General features: G+C 40.5%; 1 protein-coding gene across 1 annotated transcript; it reads right to left on the bottom strand.

Moving 5' to 3' along the window:
* Nucleotides 1–347: 347 nt before the first annotated feature.
* LOC126499229 (guanine nucleotide-binding protein G(I)/G(S)/G(O) subunit gamma-5-like) lies at nucleotides 348–1,018 on the bottom strand. Its single transcript, XM_050138390.1, has one exon. It carries the CDS (start codon nucleotides 1,016–1,018, stop codon nucleotides 812–814), a length of 207 nt encoding a protein of 68 aa, XP_049994347.1. The 3' UTR covers nucleotides 348–811.
* Between the last annotated feature and the right edge of the window lie 16,295 nt (nucleotides 1,019–17,313).

The raw sequence follows: 17,313 nt of genomic DNA, 5'->3' as shown, positions 1-17,313 counted from the left end.
ATGTCTGTCTCTTCCCCGCCACCGCCTCCCCTTTCCCTTCCCCTCCCCCAATGAAGTCCCCCTCCCTCCTCAGCCCAAAGAGCAATCAGGGTTCCCTGCCCTGTGGGAAGTCCAAGGAACTCAGGACCGCGAGGGGTGCGCCCACACACTGAGACAATGGGGATGTTCTATTGGTATCTCACCAAAGCCAGCTGGCCTGGGTCTGAAAAAGCCTGGGATAAATCCGGACTCGCTGAACATAGTGGACAATGATAACACTTTTTCTTAAAGTTTTTTTTTGAATTCCCCAAGAATGCCCCCTTTATTGTGTTCAGGGACAGATTATATAGAGATACCCACGCCCCACCAGAAACCACTCTCCTGCCATCAGGAACTCCTGAAGGTCTCGTGCTCAGAGCAGCTGTAGGCACTCAGATCAGGGGATTACAAGAAATTCAGGATCTGGGGTCTCTCTGCTCCCAACATAACTAGCTGAAAGAAAGTGGAAGTCTCCCAATCTTGAATAAAATTTTGCAATAGCCTGTAAATTCTTAGAAGCCTTGCCAATGTAAAGCATTGAATCTAGTACACTGCATTTCATAGCAATAACAAGGCCAGAGATTTGTATGCTGTTTTATTGTATGCTACAGCCAGTGTATATAAAATAGTTAAACCTTGTGAAACAGAAATCCATGAAGATTCAGAGAGGTAGATGTTAAGGATTGACAAGGAAAGACTGTGTATTATGGCACGTGTTAGAGAAGCTTCTGTACAGACTTCAGAATATCCACTGGTTCATGAAAAGTGGTTTAAGAAACCTCAAGATAGCTGACTACATAAAGGAGCAGACTTTCTGGGGTCTGAAGTGATTTGTACTAGAAGACACTCCGGTCAGCAGAGGGTCATGTTGAGCATTCTGCAGACAGAACTGTTTCAAGTCTGCAGCTGCCTGGGAAACCTTCACGTGGTTGAGCCCGGCCTCCAGCCAGAGCTGCTGAACCAACTTCTTCATGGCGGCCATGCTAGAGGAACCCGACATGGCTCTCGGGACAGCTGTTCCGACTCATCGGTCCTGGTGAGGGGTGGCAGGTCTAGGGGCCGTGGGGTGGGGGGTGGGCCTTAAAGATGTTTTAAAATCAATTGTTGTCAGGGTTTCTGTCCTGATCGGTCCCCACTATTGTTAATTCCCAAAGAAATCACACAGAGGTCTACATTAACTACAAACTGATTAGCCTAGTATCTCAGGATTCTTATTAACTCTTATAACTTATATTAGCCCATTATTCTTATCTGTGTTAGCCACATTGGCTCAGTACCTTTTTCAGCGAGGCAGTCACATCTTGCTTCTTCTGTGGCTGGGCCAGGACTGTAGAAGGAGCTTGCTTCTTCCCAGAATTCTCCTGTTCTCATTAACCCACCTCTATTTCCTGTTTAGTTGTCCCACCTATACTTCCTGCCTGGCTACTGGCCAATCATCATTTATTTAAAATATAATTGACAGAATACAGACCATTGTCCCACACCACTATCAGTGAAAATAAATACTTATGTAACATGTTTGTCTGTGATTTGATTCTAGACTATGATACCAGAACTGATGAATCACCATCTCTAATTGTTAGCAGATTGTATGTTCCTACATGAGAAAGCATGGAAAATAAATGAACAATGTCCAATTATCTTCATCTACATTTAAAAAGATAATTAAAGAAATGGGGTTATTTTTGCCCTTAGAAATCAATGCATAGAGACTTTTAAAATCTTCTTAAAGAAATAGACTGGTCTCCAGGGTGTAATATGATTTTAGCTATTGCATGAAACCCAGAAAGAATAAGCCAATTAGATGAAGGTAGGTCAGACCTTTAAATACTTTGAAACCCAGTGTTGCATACAGTATGCAGGAGACAGATATCATTCTTATTCCAATCAGGGGAAGAGTTTCATGAGGGTCTTAGGATTATCTTCCCCATGTAACACTGAGATCCCTCCTCCTGGTGTTGTTATGCTCAACTAAGATGTATATAACTATACCTGTTCTGAGACCATGCTATCAGGTTCTCCTTCTCACTTATCTGAAAGGATCGAACATATTTATTTATCCAGAAAGTGTGATTGTCTAGTTGCCTTCCCAGATGTTTTCATCTTAAATTGACAGAATGGGCTCCCTGAGGTTTTCTCTGTGCGAGTTAGCATCTTGGTCTCCAGTCATTCTTATTAACTGAGACATAGATGAGGCTGGTCTCTGAGCACAGAAAGGTGAATATCTGCCCCTGGACTGTAGTGATGTCACCTGGTAAAGAAGTATACCATCCTGAGGCATTCTGACAACGTGACAACTGACTTTCGAAAGACAAAATTCTCCATTCATGCTCATGACACGTACACTGAGAAGTACTGAGACCAAACCAATGAAATCGGTGGCTCAGAGGGTAAAAGTGCTTGTCACACAGTCTGACGATCTGAATTCAATCCCTGGAACTCATGTGGTGGGAGAAGAGAACTTATTCACTCAAATTATCCTCTAGTCTACCTGTGGATACCACAGCACGCACGCGCACTCATGCACACACACATACACATGAACAAAAATATTAAAAATTTAAAGCCCTAAAATAATGCCCTATCGTAGATATGAAAGCGACATAGTAATCCCAGCCTGAAATGCATGGTAATGAGTGAGAGAACGGAAGCTCACTCTCCAGCTGACAATTAGCTTTGCCAGGTGGCTAAGGGAGAAAGGGTTCTCTAGAAGGAAGAATCCATTCCAAAGATCCAGAAAATGTAAGAAAACATGGGAAGAAGAGCAGAGTTTAGAGTGTCTCGAGGGTAGACGGAGGGAGGTTTGGTAGCTGCCATTGGACTTGTGGAAGATGACAGAGATCTGAGAGATTGTATACATGTTTCTGGAGAATAACAAAATACGTTGAGAAAGTACTGTGTGCCAGGCCCCGAGGAAGCTTCTTTGGGACACACCATTAAATCAGATCTGACATCATACTGTAACAGATGGAAAGAAGGTTTAATCAGAAGGCTGCTGACGATATTTTTATAAAGTCATTCCATACCTATGGTAGTATATAGCAAAGCTAAGGGATGCAGACCTGAGACCTTGGTGAGACCAGGACTTTGAACTTGAGTCTTGGAACTAACTAGATTTGAAGAGGGTTCCAGCCACTCCTTACCATGGTGATATCTCTGCCTCCATTGTTTATACTAATCAGGTCTCAAGGAATGCCTCCTGTCCTGAGAATCTAGACATTTGGGTATGTATTAGGCAAAATGTACCTATGTGAGCAGCCACTGGTTAAAAAAAAAAAAAAAAAGTTGGTGTTTGAATCCCTATTGCACCTGCCATATGGACAACATTGTTGTGTTGCCATTATCCAATGTTGAAACATTTACCGTTCTGGAATCACTGGGGATTCAGAGAGTGCAGCTTCACTGGGGTGTATGTGCTAAGAGAGCAGGGAAACACTAGGCTGATGAGGAGGTAGGAAATAAGAACAGGGAGCCACAGAAAATAAGTAAATGATTCTTAGTACGAGGCCTGGTACAGAGGCTTTGCTCTTATTTGCTAATCTACAAGAGTCTTAAATTCAAGAGAATAAAGCAAGCATTGGTGAAGAAATTAAGGTCCAGGAAATTCAGTAGGATGAGCAAATATAACTGCATCCTTATGATTTATCCCAGATCTTAACTGATCAACACAAAAAGCAACTTAATAAATGCCTTCAATGTGTGGTATATATTTATGGAAAGATGCTAGGCAGAGCAAGTACATATAGCAAAAATAATGTATAGCAGCTTGCTCACACAGCAACATGTCTGTCAGTGAAATGACTCCACAATTCATTGGTTTTCTCATTTGCTCTCACCCTCCCAAAACCCATTTGGTCTCAAACCTTCTGTCCACATCAGCCCCTCAATAGTGTCTTCATTAACACCTAAGTGCAAAAGTGAACACAGGTCTTCAACAAATATAACACATATACTGTGGAAATAGATTTTTTATATATAAAATAAGAGTCTTGAAGCTGGGCAAATGGCTCAGTAAGCAAGAGCACTGGATGATCTTGCTGAGGATCTGAGTTCAGTTCCCAACATCCATGTTGGACGGCTGACAACTGCCTATAACTCCAGCTGCAAGAGGTCTGATGCCCTCTTCAAGCCGTCATAGATACCTGCACGTACAGTCATATAGTTAAAATGACATGCACACACATACGCACACGCAAACACATATACACATTAAAAATAAAATAAATAATAAAAGAAATATTTTCCCTCTTAATTTTCTCACATGATATACCATACTGAAGTTCATCATAGAAATTATAGCTTCCAAAATCTTAAGAATACTTTCATTATTCCACATCATAAATTCATTAAATGTATGCAAAGCATGATGTATTTTATATCTTTTATGTTCTTTCCTACATTAAAGTTGAATGACTGTATGATTGAGTTTAGTTTTATTCTTTCTTTTTTACAAGATTACCCCTATAAGTAGAGGTAAAAATATCATTGCCATATATCAGACACTGGAGAAAAAAAAATGAGATCAAAGTATCTATAAAATGTGCTCATCTTTCAGTTATGACAGACTATGGGAAGAACAGAAGGTCAATAAGTTAAATTGAAATTAGAATGACTTCAAGTTAAGTAACAAAAAATAGATTTAAGGATGAGTCCCAGGCAGTGTCCAACACTGGCATGTGTCCTTACCAGGCACCCTTTGCCTGACGGCACTCTGTTACCCTTTTGTAGGGAAGAAAAATAAAATGTCAGCAGTCATAATCCAAGAATTAGATTATCTCCTTGTGCTCAGAGTAATAAATTCCATTAATATGCATATCAGGCACCATAATAACCACTTTGTAATTGCTAGTCTTATAAACCCCTAAATCAACCTAATTAATTAAAATCGAGTCCTAGTTCTGTAGACTAGATAAGAGAGACATGAAGAAAGTAAATAAATGATCCAATATGCCACCACAGTGAGCAAAGGAGTCAGAACTGAACCCACCAGCCACAATGTCATAGTGGCAGAAACAGCTAAAGACACATTATCTCAAAAACAGCAAGCAGTATGCAAAGCACACCGAGAGTTGCAGAAGTCTTTTGAAACCTCAAGCCCTATCCAGTGACACCCCTCTTCTAACAAGGCTACACCACCTAATCCTTTTCAAACTGTTCCACCAACTGGGACCAAGTAGTCAAATCTATACATCTACAGGGACCATTCTCCTTCAAACCACCACAATGTATAATTAGGATAGAAGTTGGGCATCCACTGAAAGAAAACTTATGAATCACCCTTATGGCAATTTTGGAAGCTTAAAACCAGTTTATCATTTGACCGCGAGAAATTCAATATGGCCTGATTCTTTGTCCATTAATGATTTCGGTTCTAACTGAAAAATCCTTGGAAGGAATCCTAACTTCCAATTACAGTAGGCCTTGAAAGATGAGTAACACCTATATGCTTTGGTGCAAAAGGCAAAGGGCAACCTGGTACTAGGAACAGAACTTAAAGGGAAAAAAAAGACTCATGATATCAGACAAACCCCTCCCAGGGTTGATAGATGGTTACATAACTATAGACAAAGAGAAAATTTAGTCAAGCATTATATTCCTTATCCATGCTCTAAATTAAGCCCAAATGTGAAATGTGTCTGTGCGATTGAGAGCTACTTTCTCCATCAACATCTCATTGGCAACCAAGTGTATTTTAAAGTATGTTTAGTCATGCACTTATGTCAAGTTGCATTATAAAATTAAAGTTTAGAAAATGGGTGAAAAGAGAAAGCTGTGAAAGAAAGTCACCCAAACAAATTTTCAGTGAGTTATAAATGAGGAGCCCTTGAGCACGGTGGGAAGAGAAGAATGACTCACAACAGTTGCCCTCTAGCCTCCACATACACCATGTGCATCTGCACTCACTCTCTGTCTCTGTCTCTGTCTGTCTGTCTGTCTGTCTCTCTCTCTCTCTCTCTCTTTCTCACACACACACACACACACAGTACAGGTATACACAGTGACTATATTGCAGAGAGATTTTTTAAATATTAAAAGAAAGGTAAGAATAAAAAATCTAGGTTGTTTTCCTTGTAACTGCTGGAAGATAAAAAACTGTTATTCATGATTTATGGAAAAACCAGCTTATTTTGGGGGGAAGGGCTTATAACCCAGAATTCTGGAAAATGTGGAAAGCACGGATATGTAAAGACACAAGTTAATATTTAAGTGGCACTCACATGCTTCTAAAAGTGTGACAGAAAGTAGTTGTTTTTTTGAAATTTTTTTTATTGATTTTATTTGAGCTATACATTTTTCTCTGCTTTCCCTCCCTTCATCTCTCCTCCCCTTCAACCCTAGCCCATGGTTCCCATGCTCCCAATTTACTCAGGAGAGCTTATCTTTTTCTACTTCCCATGTAGATTAAACCCATGTATGTCTCTCTTAAGGTCCTCATATTGTCTAGGTTCTCTGAAATTATGAATTGTAGGCTGGTTTTCTTTGCTTGTAGATAGAAATGAAGCCATGTATTTTGTTGGTGAAGGAGAGCTTGTGATGTGGGAAATCATCTAAACATCTTAATGAAAAACTGGTCAGTAAGAACGAAGGCATTCTTGCATACTTAAGTTACTTAGAGAATGTAATTCAGCTCTGAGTAACACACACTACACCTTATCTTCAGCCTCCCAGCAACAGAACATACATCTGGGGATGTCTTGCTTACAAAGTTGGCACTCACTGGGAAGTGATGACTCATAGGTGTGATCTGGAAACTCTGCAAAGCAACTGAGGGCCTAGATTCACTCTTGCCTTCCACACCTCCATATTCTGAGCCTCTGCATTCACATTTGTAGGTGTTGTGTGACTTCCTGGGGAAATGTGAGCATCTCTTTGTCACAGATAGGATACACATAGAACAAAGTAACTGTTACTTCCAAGTAACAGTTATCAAAATCTCACTTGACTCCCTGACATTTGTAGTCCCAGTCAACAGAATTCACAGAAGACCAACAATTAGTGTAGAAGATAGAATTCATTACAAAGTGAAGTGAGACATCTTCAAGAGGTGAGAGTGGGAAGTGCATTACACACACACACACACTGAATATATAAATACTATATATTTATTTTTGTATTTTATTATTGAATATTTATATTATATATTTTGCCTATACATAATACTAATGTAATTCCAACATGAGAATTTTTTCTCACCATCTTCATAATTAGGCATATGTAAACTGATCCAATTAAGGCCATTTATAGCAGGTCTAGCCATACTTACTTTTCACTTGTTGATAACCGACAAAAAAGAGAATTTCTTCACTTTTCTTTCCTTTGATGCTTTCACAAGGCCTTCTCAGGGGACTCTCCATGCGGAGGAAGCACATCAAAGTTGGCAATTAGTGTTTTGATCAAGACTGTATGCCACATTTCATTATTCAATTTGTATCCAGGATTTTGACCTTTGAAGAGAATTTTCCTTTCTACTTAAAGACCAAAGGATTTTCTTTCATGTGAAATAACCTTCTTACTCTTACCAATTAGGGATTTTTGTTGGTGGATTTTTATAAAAGCCACTTAAAAAATTCAACTCCATTCAAGAGTCAGTGATTGTTGAAGAGATGTCAGTGACATTTCTTGGATGATTGTGATTGTCTTTCCATCTTGCATGAAGATCTCATGTACGATTTATAGCAGGCAGATCCATGTATGACTTCCAATAGTTTATCTCTGAAACAGAGGTCTAAAGGTCTTTCTCTCTTTCTCTCTCTCTCTTTATATTTCTCTCTCCATTTCTCTCCAAAGTTCAGAGAATTCTAGCATACTTCTGCTCCTTCTTTTGAAATAGGAGGTTTGACCTAGGGAGTGGCTGCCTTCAGGATATTTGGTCTAGGCTGGGTTCACTGCCTAAACAACAGAATGCTTTTCTCAGGAATTAATGACTTGATGTCTCTCTTCCCCCCCCCTTCTTCCCCTCTCCCCCCTCTCCCCCTCTCTCTCTCTTCACATGTGCACACGTGCATGCACAAGTGGAAGTACATGTGTGTGTGCATGCATGTGGATGCCAGAAGACATCCTCAAGTGTTGTTTCGCAGGTGTCGCCCACCCAGTTTTTTAGACAATGGCCTCACTGAACTAGAGCTTACTACTGAACCCAAGACATCTGCCTGTCTCCACCTCTCTAGAGTCAGGATAACAAGCTGGACGATGTCACACCCCAGACTTTTCACGTTGGGTTTGGGAATCAAGGTCAGGAAGGTTCTCACACTTGCATTATCAACACTACTAACTGAGCTACCTCCCCAGATCTATGGCCTTTTCTTCTTTTCTTTCTTTTTTTTTCCTACTGAGTATCTTTCATTTACAGGTGTGTAAATTGATAATATTAAACAGAGAACACTTGACTACCTTCTAGAGTTGATGAGATGAAAGCATACTGTAAGGACTTACCTCAGCAATGTCTCTCTCAGGTTTTTTTTTTTTTTTTGCATTTCTTCATCTATTTTGTGAGTAGGTGCCAGTAGCAATATACATGCCACTGTGTGTGTTTATGAGCTTCATTTTATGAGGACAATTTATGAGAGTCATTTCTCTCCTTGTCAGTTCCCCATGTGAACTCTGGGGCTCAAACTCAGATCATCAGACTTGGTGGCAAGTACCTTTAAGACCTGCTCAACCATCTTGCCAGTCCTGGATCTTGTTTTAAATGTGGACAGAAGCCATGTACTTTCCCTTCTTCCATTGTAAAAACAAACAACCCATCAAAAATTAAATAAACAGGCAAAGAAAACTGGCCATTCTGGTCTCTCTTTGTGTATTCACTGATCATGCTGGGAACATCCACAAAGAGATTCTTCTGAGACAACTTAATGGTGGTTACTACTTCCAGATACATTGAAAAGATGAAAGTTGCAATGGAATTCTAAGTTTAAAGGACAGTGGGTTCAATTTGCAAGTCTTAACTAAACAACATGCTGAGTTTTTCCTCCATCTTTTAAGCCTTAAGTAGATCACAAAGACAATAAAGCCTCAGAGTTTCATCATCCTCACACAGCCAGAAACTCTGAGGTTGCCAAGCACACAGGCAAGGCCAAGAATGAATGCTCTTGACAGTTACCGGAATTCCTCTGACTGTGATGCTGTACAGTACAGTAGAATTTCCAATCAACCGTGAGACACCCACACACTTTCTCAGACATATGTCGTATCATAAGACTTTCCAGAATATAATTGTTCATGGAAGCTCCTGAAGAAAATATGAAATAAAACAAACTGGGATTATGTTTATATTTAGATTGCTGTGCTTTGAGAATTTGGGATTCTGCAACTTTCAAATTTCATTTAAAATATCAGCTTATGCAAGAACAATAATTTAAAATGCCTTCATTTCTCTAGCAAAAAATTCCCCATGCTAATTATGTAAGGCTCAGAGTTCAGCCAAGGTCCTTTGCTTTGTTTTATCTCTGGAAGGGAGGAGATAGCCAGACTTCTATAAGTGTCTGCAATTACAAGATAATAATAGGATGGTTATGATTCCTTTCACTTAAATTTCTGTTTTATGTATTTCTAAAAATGAATGTACAATATGAAACTGAAAAGAAAAACAGCTTCAACACAAAAGCTCTTCTCTTCAAAGAGGAAGAAATGGAAGGAATAAAATGATATGCTACATTGTTAATTTAGTAATAGTAATCTATTTTCAAACACCTATGGTAATAATGTTTAAAAACAATATGAGATAAATCCTTTTATTTTTTTTATTTTCTATTTTTAAAAAAATCTTATTTTACATGCCAATCCCAATTCCCTCTCCCTCCTGACCTCCCGCTCCCCCCCTACCTTCTCCCTACCCCACCCCACTTCCACTCCTCAGAGAGGATGAGGCCTCCGTTGGGGAGTCAACAAAATCAGATCACTTGATGTAGGACCAAGGCCCTCCCCCTTGTATCTAGACTGAGCAAGGTATCCCTCCATAGGAATAGTCTTCAAAGAGCCAGTTCATGCACTAGGAGCCAATACTGGTTCTACTGTTAATGACCCCACAAACTGCCCAAGCCACACAACTGTCACCCACATTCAGATGGTCTACTGCAGTGTTATGCAGGTTCCCCAGCTGTCAGTCTGGAGTCAGTGAGCTCCCATTTGCTGGGTCAGCTGTTTCTGTGGGTTTCCCCATCATAGTCTTGGTCCCTTTGATCATAATATTGCTCTTCCCCCTCTCTACTACTGAACTCCAGAAGTTTGGCCCAGAGCTCAGCTGTGGATCTTTGCATCTGCTTCCACCAGTTATTGGATGAAGGTTTTATGGTGACAATTAAGGTGGTCATCAATCTGATTACAGGGAAAGGGTAATTAAGGTACCCTCTCCACTGGAGATAAATCTTAAGACAATATTTTCACAGGAATTAATTTTATCGTGTAATAAAATCATTTGAAGGACTCCATTGATAAAAATGTTTGGCTATCATGTATAAGGTCCTGAATTCAATACTCAATGCCACATAAACTAAGCATCATGGAATGTGCCAGCAATCCCAAGATTCGGAAGAGAGAAGCAGAAGTATCAAAAGTCTCAGGTTATCTTCTGTTATGAAAATTTTTAGGTCAGTCTGGGATAGATAAGACCCCTCAACAACTACCAAAATAAAAAAAAAGGTTAAGAAAGCATAATTGAGGCGGAAGGTTAGGTCAGATAAGCACAGCTGTGAGTCACAGGAAGATTGGGAACAGAAGAAGACCACCCCTGGAATTGCCCCCACTCCCAAACACCCCCTTACATCTTACAAACTCCCTCGAACGAACACGGAAAATCTGACTGCAAAACTCAGTAAAACTCAGTAGACTTCTCTGCCCTAAAGGGAACTTGGGAACATCACGCAACACTTCAGAGCTAATGCATATAGACTGGATCTCAGGGTCATGCTAGAGAAGATCTGAGCGCAGTGCATGCGCAGAAGACTCAACGTGCAGTACTCAGTAGATAGCTCCCCTCTTTCTTTTTTGTAATTAAAATATTCTCGGGCTGGAAATGAGGGGGATTTTTTATATCTGCTTTCCCTCTGTGAAGTAGACTATTCTGCTTTCTCTTTAGTTTTTAGTAAATATATGGCTTTTTGCCAATGCTTTTCTTCATTTCTGTCCATCATCACTGTCATCATTATCATCATCACCACCGTCATCATCACCAACACCATCATCGTCATCACTGACCACCAAAGACTATTGCTGTTACCCTCGGGTACAGGGCGGGGTCTTCTCAGACAACAACAAAGCAATGGTACTGTAATATTCAGACATTAAGGCCTTGTAGGTGGGGCAACAGTAAACAACGGAACTGGATCTTTCCATGGATAGGAAGAAAGGTCAGTTGGGGAACTCGAAACTGCAACGGAGCTGGAGGGGGAGGCTAGCCAGGTTTAAAGATGTGTGATGTAGGGAAGGGGAAGCTACCTGGAAGTCTGAACTATCTGGGAACTAGAATAGTGGGAGAAGGTGACAGGCAAGAACCAGCCATGGGGACTTTGATCTGTGGCCCGCTTGTTTGCCTTAACAGGCAGCCAGATGCCTCAGCAGACAACTATAGGGGCAGAGAACGGAAGTAATGACTTTTCCTGACAAGCATAAACTGGCTTTACGTGTTTTCTGGAGAATGCTGATTTTAGCGTTTATCTGCTGGCGATTCTTCTATTTACTTAGTCAGAGTCCAGCCTGAGCTGAGCTCGGACTGTCATTTAGGGCATTCTCCGTGGCACTGTCGTTTTAGAGGACCCTCTTGGACCTAAGAGATCTGATGTCAGGAGTGATGCCGGGCATCCCTGTGGATTCCAGCTGAGGTCCAGGAGTGATGCTGGGCATCCCTGTGAGCTCCAGCTGAGGTCCAGGAGTGATGCCGGGCATCCCTGTGGACTCCAGCTGAGGTCCAGGAGTGATGCTGGGCATCCCTGTGGACTCCAGCTGAGGTCCAGGAGTGATGCTGGGCATCCCTGTGGACTTTACAGTCCATAGTTGATAGCACTGCCAGATGCCTCCTCTCAGAATTGCAGCACACGTGGCACCGGAACTCATGTGCACTCCGAGGGATGTGGAAGGATCACGAAATTGGCTAAGCTGAAGTTTTCACCGCTTCAGAAATGTTCTACACAAAGTAGAAACTGCCTGTAATTACGGAAAAGGAACACGTTTTGTTATGTGTGAATGTGACCGAATAAAAGAATTGCATGCTTATGTAAGACTATAAGAAAAGCATGATGTATCACACTTGTGCTTTGAGTAGGAATTCTGTCTTGTTGAATGACAAATTTCTTGTAGTTTACAAAATTACTGCATGTAAAATAAAATGCGTGGATGTAACGTCACTTTGCTTAAGCACAGTCAAGCCAGAAAATAAAAGCTGAAAATTTCAAAGAAAGGCTATTCATTCTTTTTTGTTTTTTTTTTTTTCTCCTTTAGTTTCAAAAGGGCTGTCAGAGAAAGTTCTGTTTCTGTTCTCTTTAGCCTAAAACTCAAGTCTCATCTCAGTGTTTAAGAACTTCGGGGGTTTCATGAATGTCAGACTGAGGAAAGGCGGCTGCCTCTTTCCTGCCTCTCATGTGCCATTTAACAGCCTCCTACATCGCCAGAATCTGCAGAGTGGCTGTGCAGAGAACGTGTTCCATAAAGAGAATTATCAACAGGATGTGTTTGTACAATAGGAAGGGAAAATTAAGCAGATTTCAGGACAATGCAATTGATTTACTTCAGATGGTGAACATCTTCCTATCAATGCTATACAATTAAGGTCCTACACACTTAAATTTTCTTTAAAGTGGCAAATTTTCATTCATTAAGAAAAGTAAAATAATCTGTTCACTCCAACACCTCTGTGTGTATAATTATTATTTAAACCATGATTGTTATGCTTAAGGAAAGTCAACCTTGAAGCAGCCCGCCCTGGCCCCCACCTCCCACCTTTATTTCAACTTGTGTGATGTTTTCATAAATTCTATTCCAGGTTCTCCAAAGTAGATCAAGTGCACTGAAGGCCGCAATGAACAGCCTCCCATATCCACGCTCTTTGCAAAGTGACTTTGCTGATATTGCCATGGAAAGAAAAGCTACTGCTTTTCTCTTTAAATCTAGGTTGGCCCGTGTCTTGCTCTTGCTAAGACGTGTGTGTGTGTGTGTGTGTGGTGACAGACTGTCACATCTAAACTTAGATGGTTTGTTTTTCTCTTGAAAATATGTCCCCACGCGGCTACCACATGAACTAGCCTGGGTCCATCTGTAGAGGCTGGGAAATCACATGAAAAATGGTCCCATTGTCCCAGCTGATGCCAAATGACCTCCAAATGCATGAAGACAGTCCAGTCAAAGGCAGAAGAGCCATTGATTGGACTCAGATGCACGAGAAGGTTTAACCCAGATGGTGAAATCTATAACACTATTTCAAACCTTTCCATTTCAGGACTTGTTACACAGCAATACTGATTGAGGCATTACATAATTCTCTTCTTTAAACTTTTTATTTTACCTTAAGATTTACTGTAGGTCATGGGATATGTGGGTATGGACTTGTAATACATGCAATATTTTAGAGTTGTGCATTGAGACTTTTCTTGTGAACTGAGTATGGGATGCAATACTTTTACTATTTATTCATATCCAACGTATATGACCTCCGTATTAGTCATAACAAGATATCAGCAATTAGGTAGTTTTAATGACAAAAACTTCTTTTTTGGAATTCTAGAGGCTGAGAAGTGCAACATTAAGGTAGAGACTAAGTGATTTCTTTGTGGGGCTGCCTTGGTTTCTTTGTGAGGTCTAAGTGACAGGGATGGGAGGGAGGACAGAAAGAAGGAGAGAGGTGGGGCAAAAAAGGGACAATCTGTTTTCATGTCTAATCTTAAAACAAACGATCCAAATCCCACCGGATCAGGGTCACACTCATATGAGCATGTTTAATTTTAATTATGTCCATACTCCATGTACAGTCTCATTGGAAACAGAGCTCCAGCGTATGAACTTTAGAGGATGTAACTCAGTTCATAACAGCACTGCTTAAAGAGGCCTTTTCCCGTGCTATCTGGTATTTACATTTAGATTTTTCTAGGAAAGGAGATTAAAAGCAAATAGACAAAAGCCATATTTAAGATCATCTTTATAGTGTTCATTTAAACCTCCCCCTTGCTAATAATTCTTTTATATTCTGTGGCTTCTTGCTATGTCCATCTACAAATTTCTAGTCAGTTGAAATGGAGCATTTTAAATTCAATTCAGCACAAACAGTTTTTCCATAAAGTTAGGGGAAAATAGTAAGCTGGAAATTTTCATCGTTTGCAGTCAAAATGGCCAGGTCATTTCTTCCCTGCCTCATTAGTTTGTCATTACACCTCATAGTTTACAGAACTATATTTATAATCACCAGTAACATCATCTAGGGTCTCTGAAGGTTGTTCCTTCTTAGTGACATTGGAAAGTTTCTTAAATGGAGTAACTGAGCAAGTAAAGCATGTGGTGCCCCGGGCAACCTCAAGATAATATCCAAAACTATATAAACCTCTATCTCCACTGGGGGAAATGTACGTACAAGGAATTTATTTGAAGATAACCAAAATGAGTGAGTTTTGTTTAATATAACCAAAGGTTTATGTTAATGCAGATGCTGTTCTGTTTTAGCCATCGTTGTGCAGGACTTCGATCCCTTTCTTCAGAGTGCACTGTGCATCATGCTGATCTTACTGCCATCCTGAATTATTTTAATTGATTCACCTAGTCTCTAAGGTAGACTTCAGTAAGATTTTTATATTGTGTTAGGCACTATCCTTAGTTCTAGGCATACAGTGGTAGCCCAACAAGAAAAAGGTACCACTCCAGGAGACATACATGTAACGGGGAAGATGACAGCTACAAATGGATATGGAGTGCACTGTCCAGCGCCACAATGTGTTATGGAAAAAAAGAAAATCAAGATAAATGGATGGAGTAGAGGGATCCGGGATCTAAGATTTAACCAGAGCTGTGTGTGTGTGTATGTGCGTGTGTGTGTGTATGGTGTGTGTGTGTGTGTGTGTGTGTGTCCTGACAAAAGAAATAGCCACTGTCAGGATCTTGAAATGGTAACAATTTTGTTTTAAAATGTCAAGCTTGGGTAGTATTCACTATCCTTTTAATCATATTTTACCTAGGTGAAGTGCTGGAGCTCTTGAATCTGACTGGCTTTGCCGGGCTGTTCACATAATCTCAGAGTTGATGTTAAGTTGGAATTTGTAAGCCTATTGATCACTTTTGCTCAACTTCTTGTCCCTATCTCTTTAGAAGTATTTATTGTCATCTAAGACATCTAAGACCTTTTTCACGGTATTTTAAACACAGAGGCTAGCTCCTGGGTAGACAAACCATGGTGCTTACCATCCCTGAACTATGAATTCTTGTTCATGGTCAGCTGCCAGGATGTCAGGACAGAGATTCTGCAGAAGAGCACGCACATTTAAATTCTCATGCCGCCATCTAGCAAGTGTAGATGTCAAGCAGATGGAATCATGCTTATGCTTAAAACCAGAGCAAAGTGTAGAGCTCAACAAAAATCAATAAAAAAAAGAAAGAAAGAAAAGAAAAATGCCATTGCAGTATGGACTAGGAAAAAAAAATCCAGTTTGCAAAATGGAGATTCATTCACTCTGAAAATAACTACTTGTGCATCAGTAGGTGACAGATGGCTGCTATCACATGCATTTGGTGATACATTAACCAACAAAAGGACCCAATTAAAATAATGAACAGTGAACAGGAATGTTGGAAGATTTATATATGATACACATAATGCTTGGAACATCAAAACAAAGAAATATTAAGTGTATATTTCTTTCTACAGAAAACACAGCTTTCACCCCAAAACTGCTAGTGACATCTGATTGTTAAACTAAGGACTGTGGTCCTGGAATGTAACATGTTCCTGTGGGGATCTCTGCAAACACCAAGGCCAGCCGAGTGTTGATTCACACGATGCAAGAAGGAAGTCTAATTTAACAAGACTCAGTAACCAGGGTTGGTTCAAACTTCGAGAGTCTGACACCGGCTCATTTAAATCAGGCACAATTAAGCATGGCACAATTCGGGGGGGGGGGGGGGAAAGTTTCTTGGTGATGATTAACTCAAGCCTGTGTGCACAATAAAGCTTAAGACATGACTACATCAAACTCTTTGTACATGTGGAATCGTCCATAAAGATGGGTTCTATAGATTAACTGAGAAAGCAGGCTCAAGGTAAACCAAGTATACGATGAGGGCCTGGATGAAGTTAGCACTATAGACTGATGGAGACAAGAGTCTGGAGGAGCCAGATGTGGTCTGGCTATACAGATAGCACGGAAGTCACCAGGCTATTGACCACATCCATTTCCAGCCTTCGGGGTGGAAAACATGGTATGTATTTCTTTCCTTGAAGAGACAACTCTGCGTGTTTAACATTCCTAGTTGCCTCAGAGATTACACTTGAGCAAAAGGACCTCCATGTTTCAAAGTTTAAATAGCTTTTGGGAGTTTTTACAGTTACAGAAGAAAAGAAATTCATAAATCATAGCATGTTTCCAAATATATTTGTTAGGTAGCTCATCAGACATCTGCAGGCTTCTTGGAGGTCATTGCGGATGAAGCCCTCCTTCACGGTCAGTTTACTAAACCTGGAAATAAAGCTTCAGCCTTTGTTTGACTGTTTGAAAGAATGGGATCTGAGTTGTTTATCTGGCCCTGCATGGAGACTGGACATCCTGACCTCCCCCCCGAAATCACAAGTTCACTATCTAGCCGAGAGAGTCTTTGATAAAGAATAAAGCCATACTATTGCCACACACACACACACAAACACACACACACCCCACACCCTCATCCACCTTCCCACCATGCTTAATAGTTAATGCTACTGGAGATGCCAATCACCTGGACAAGATAATACCCCTAAGGAAAGCCATTTGTTCTGCAGATTTGAAGTAGAAGTTGACACGGTGGTACCTTTGCTTGTCTACTCTCACTCCTGAAAGTGTTTTTCTCCATAGTGGTCTCTATCCCCTCTTCCTCAGAGACTGTTTTGTGTGCTGTGGACCCTTTAGCCATGGTTCAGTCTCACCTGAGAGAGCCTCCTATTGTTTTGTAATTAACTCTGTCTTTTACACTCTACTCTATGGGTCTCTTCTTATTTATAGACAAGAGATAATGAGGACAGAAAAACCGAGGGAAGGCAGGAGCAAGGTTTCACTAACATTGCTGGGAAGCTCAGGGAGATGGGTTACAGCAGAGCAGGGCAACCTCTGTTGTGGATCTTGGGTGCTGTATGAT

This window comes from Alexandromys fortis, unplaced genomic scaffold, assembly GCF_014885135.2.
Source record: "Alexandromys fortis isolate MF-2015 unplaced genomic scaffold, M_Fortis_MF-2015_v1.1 scaffold_19, whole genome shotgun sequence".
NCBI classification, from domain to species: Eukaryota; Metazoa; Chordata; class Mammalia; order Rodentia; family Cricetidae; genus Alexandromys; species Alexandromys fortis.
The sequence above is the reverse complement of the archived record's forward strand: the minus strand, read 5'-3'. Positions and strand labels throughout refer to the sequence as shown.

What these genes read in the sequence shown, in the direction of transcription:
- LOC126499229 (XM_050138390.1), bottom strand. Translation starts at nt 1,018, where the DNA reads ATGTCGGGTTCCTCTAGCATGGCCGCCATGAAGAAGTTGGTTCAGCAG.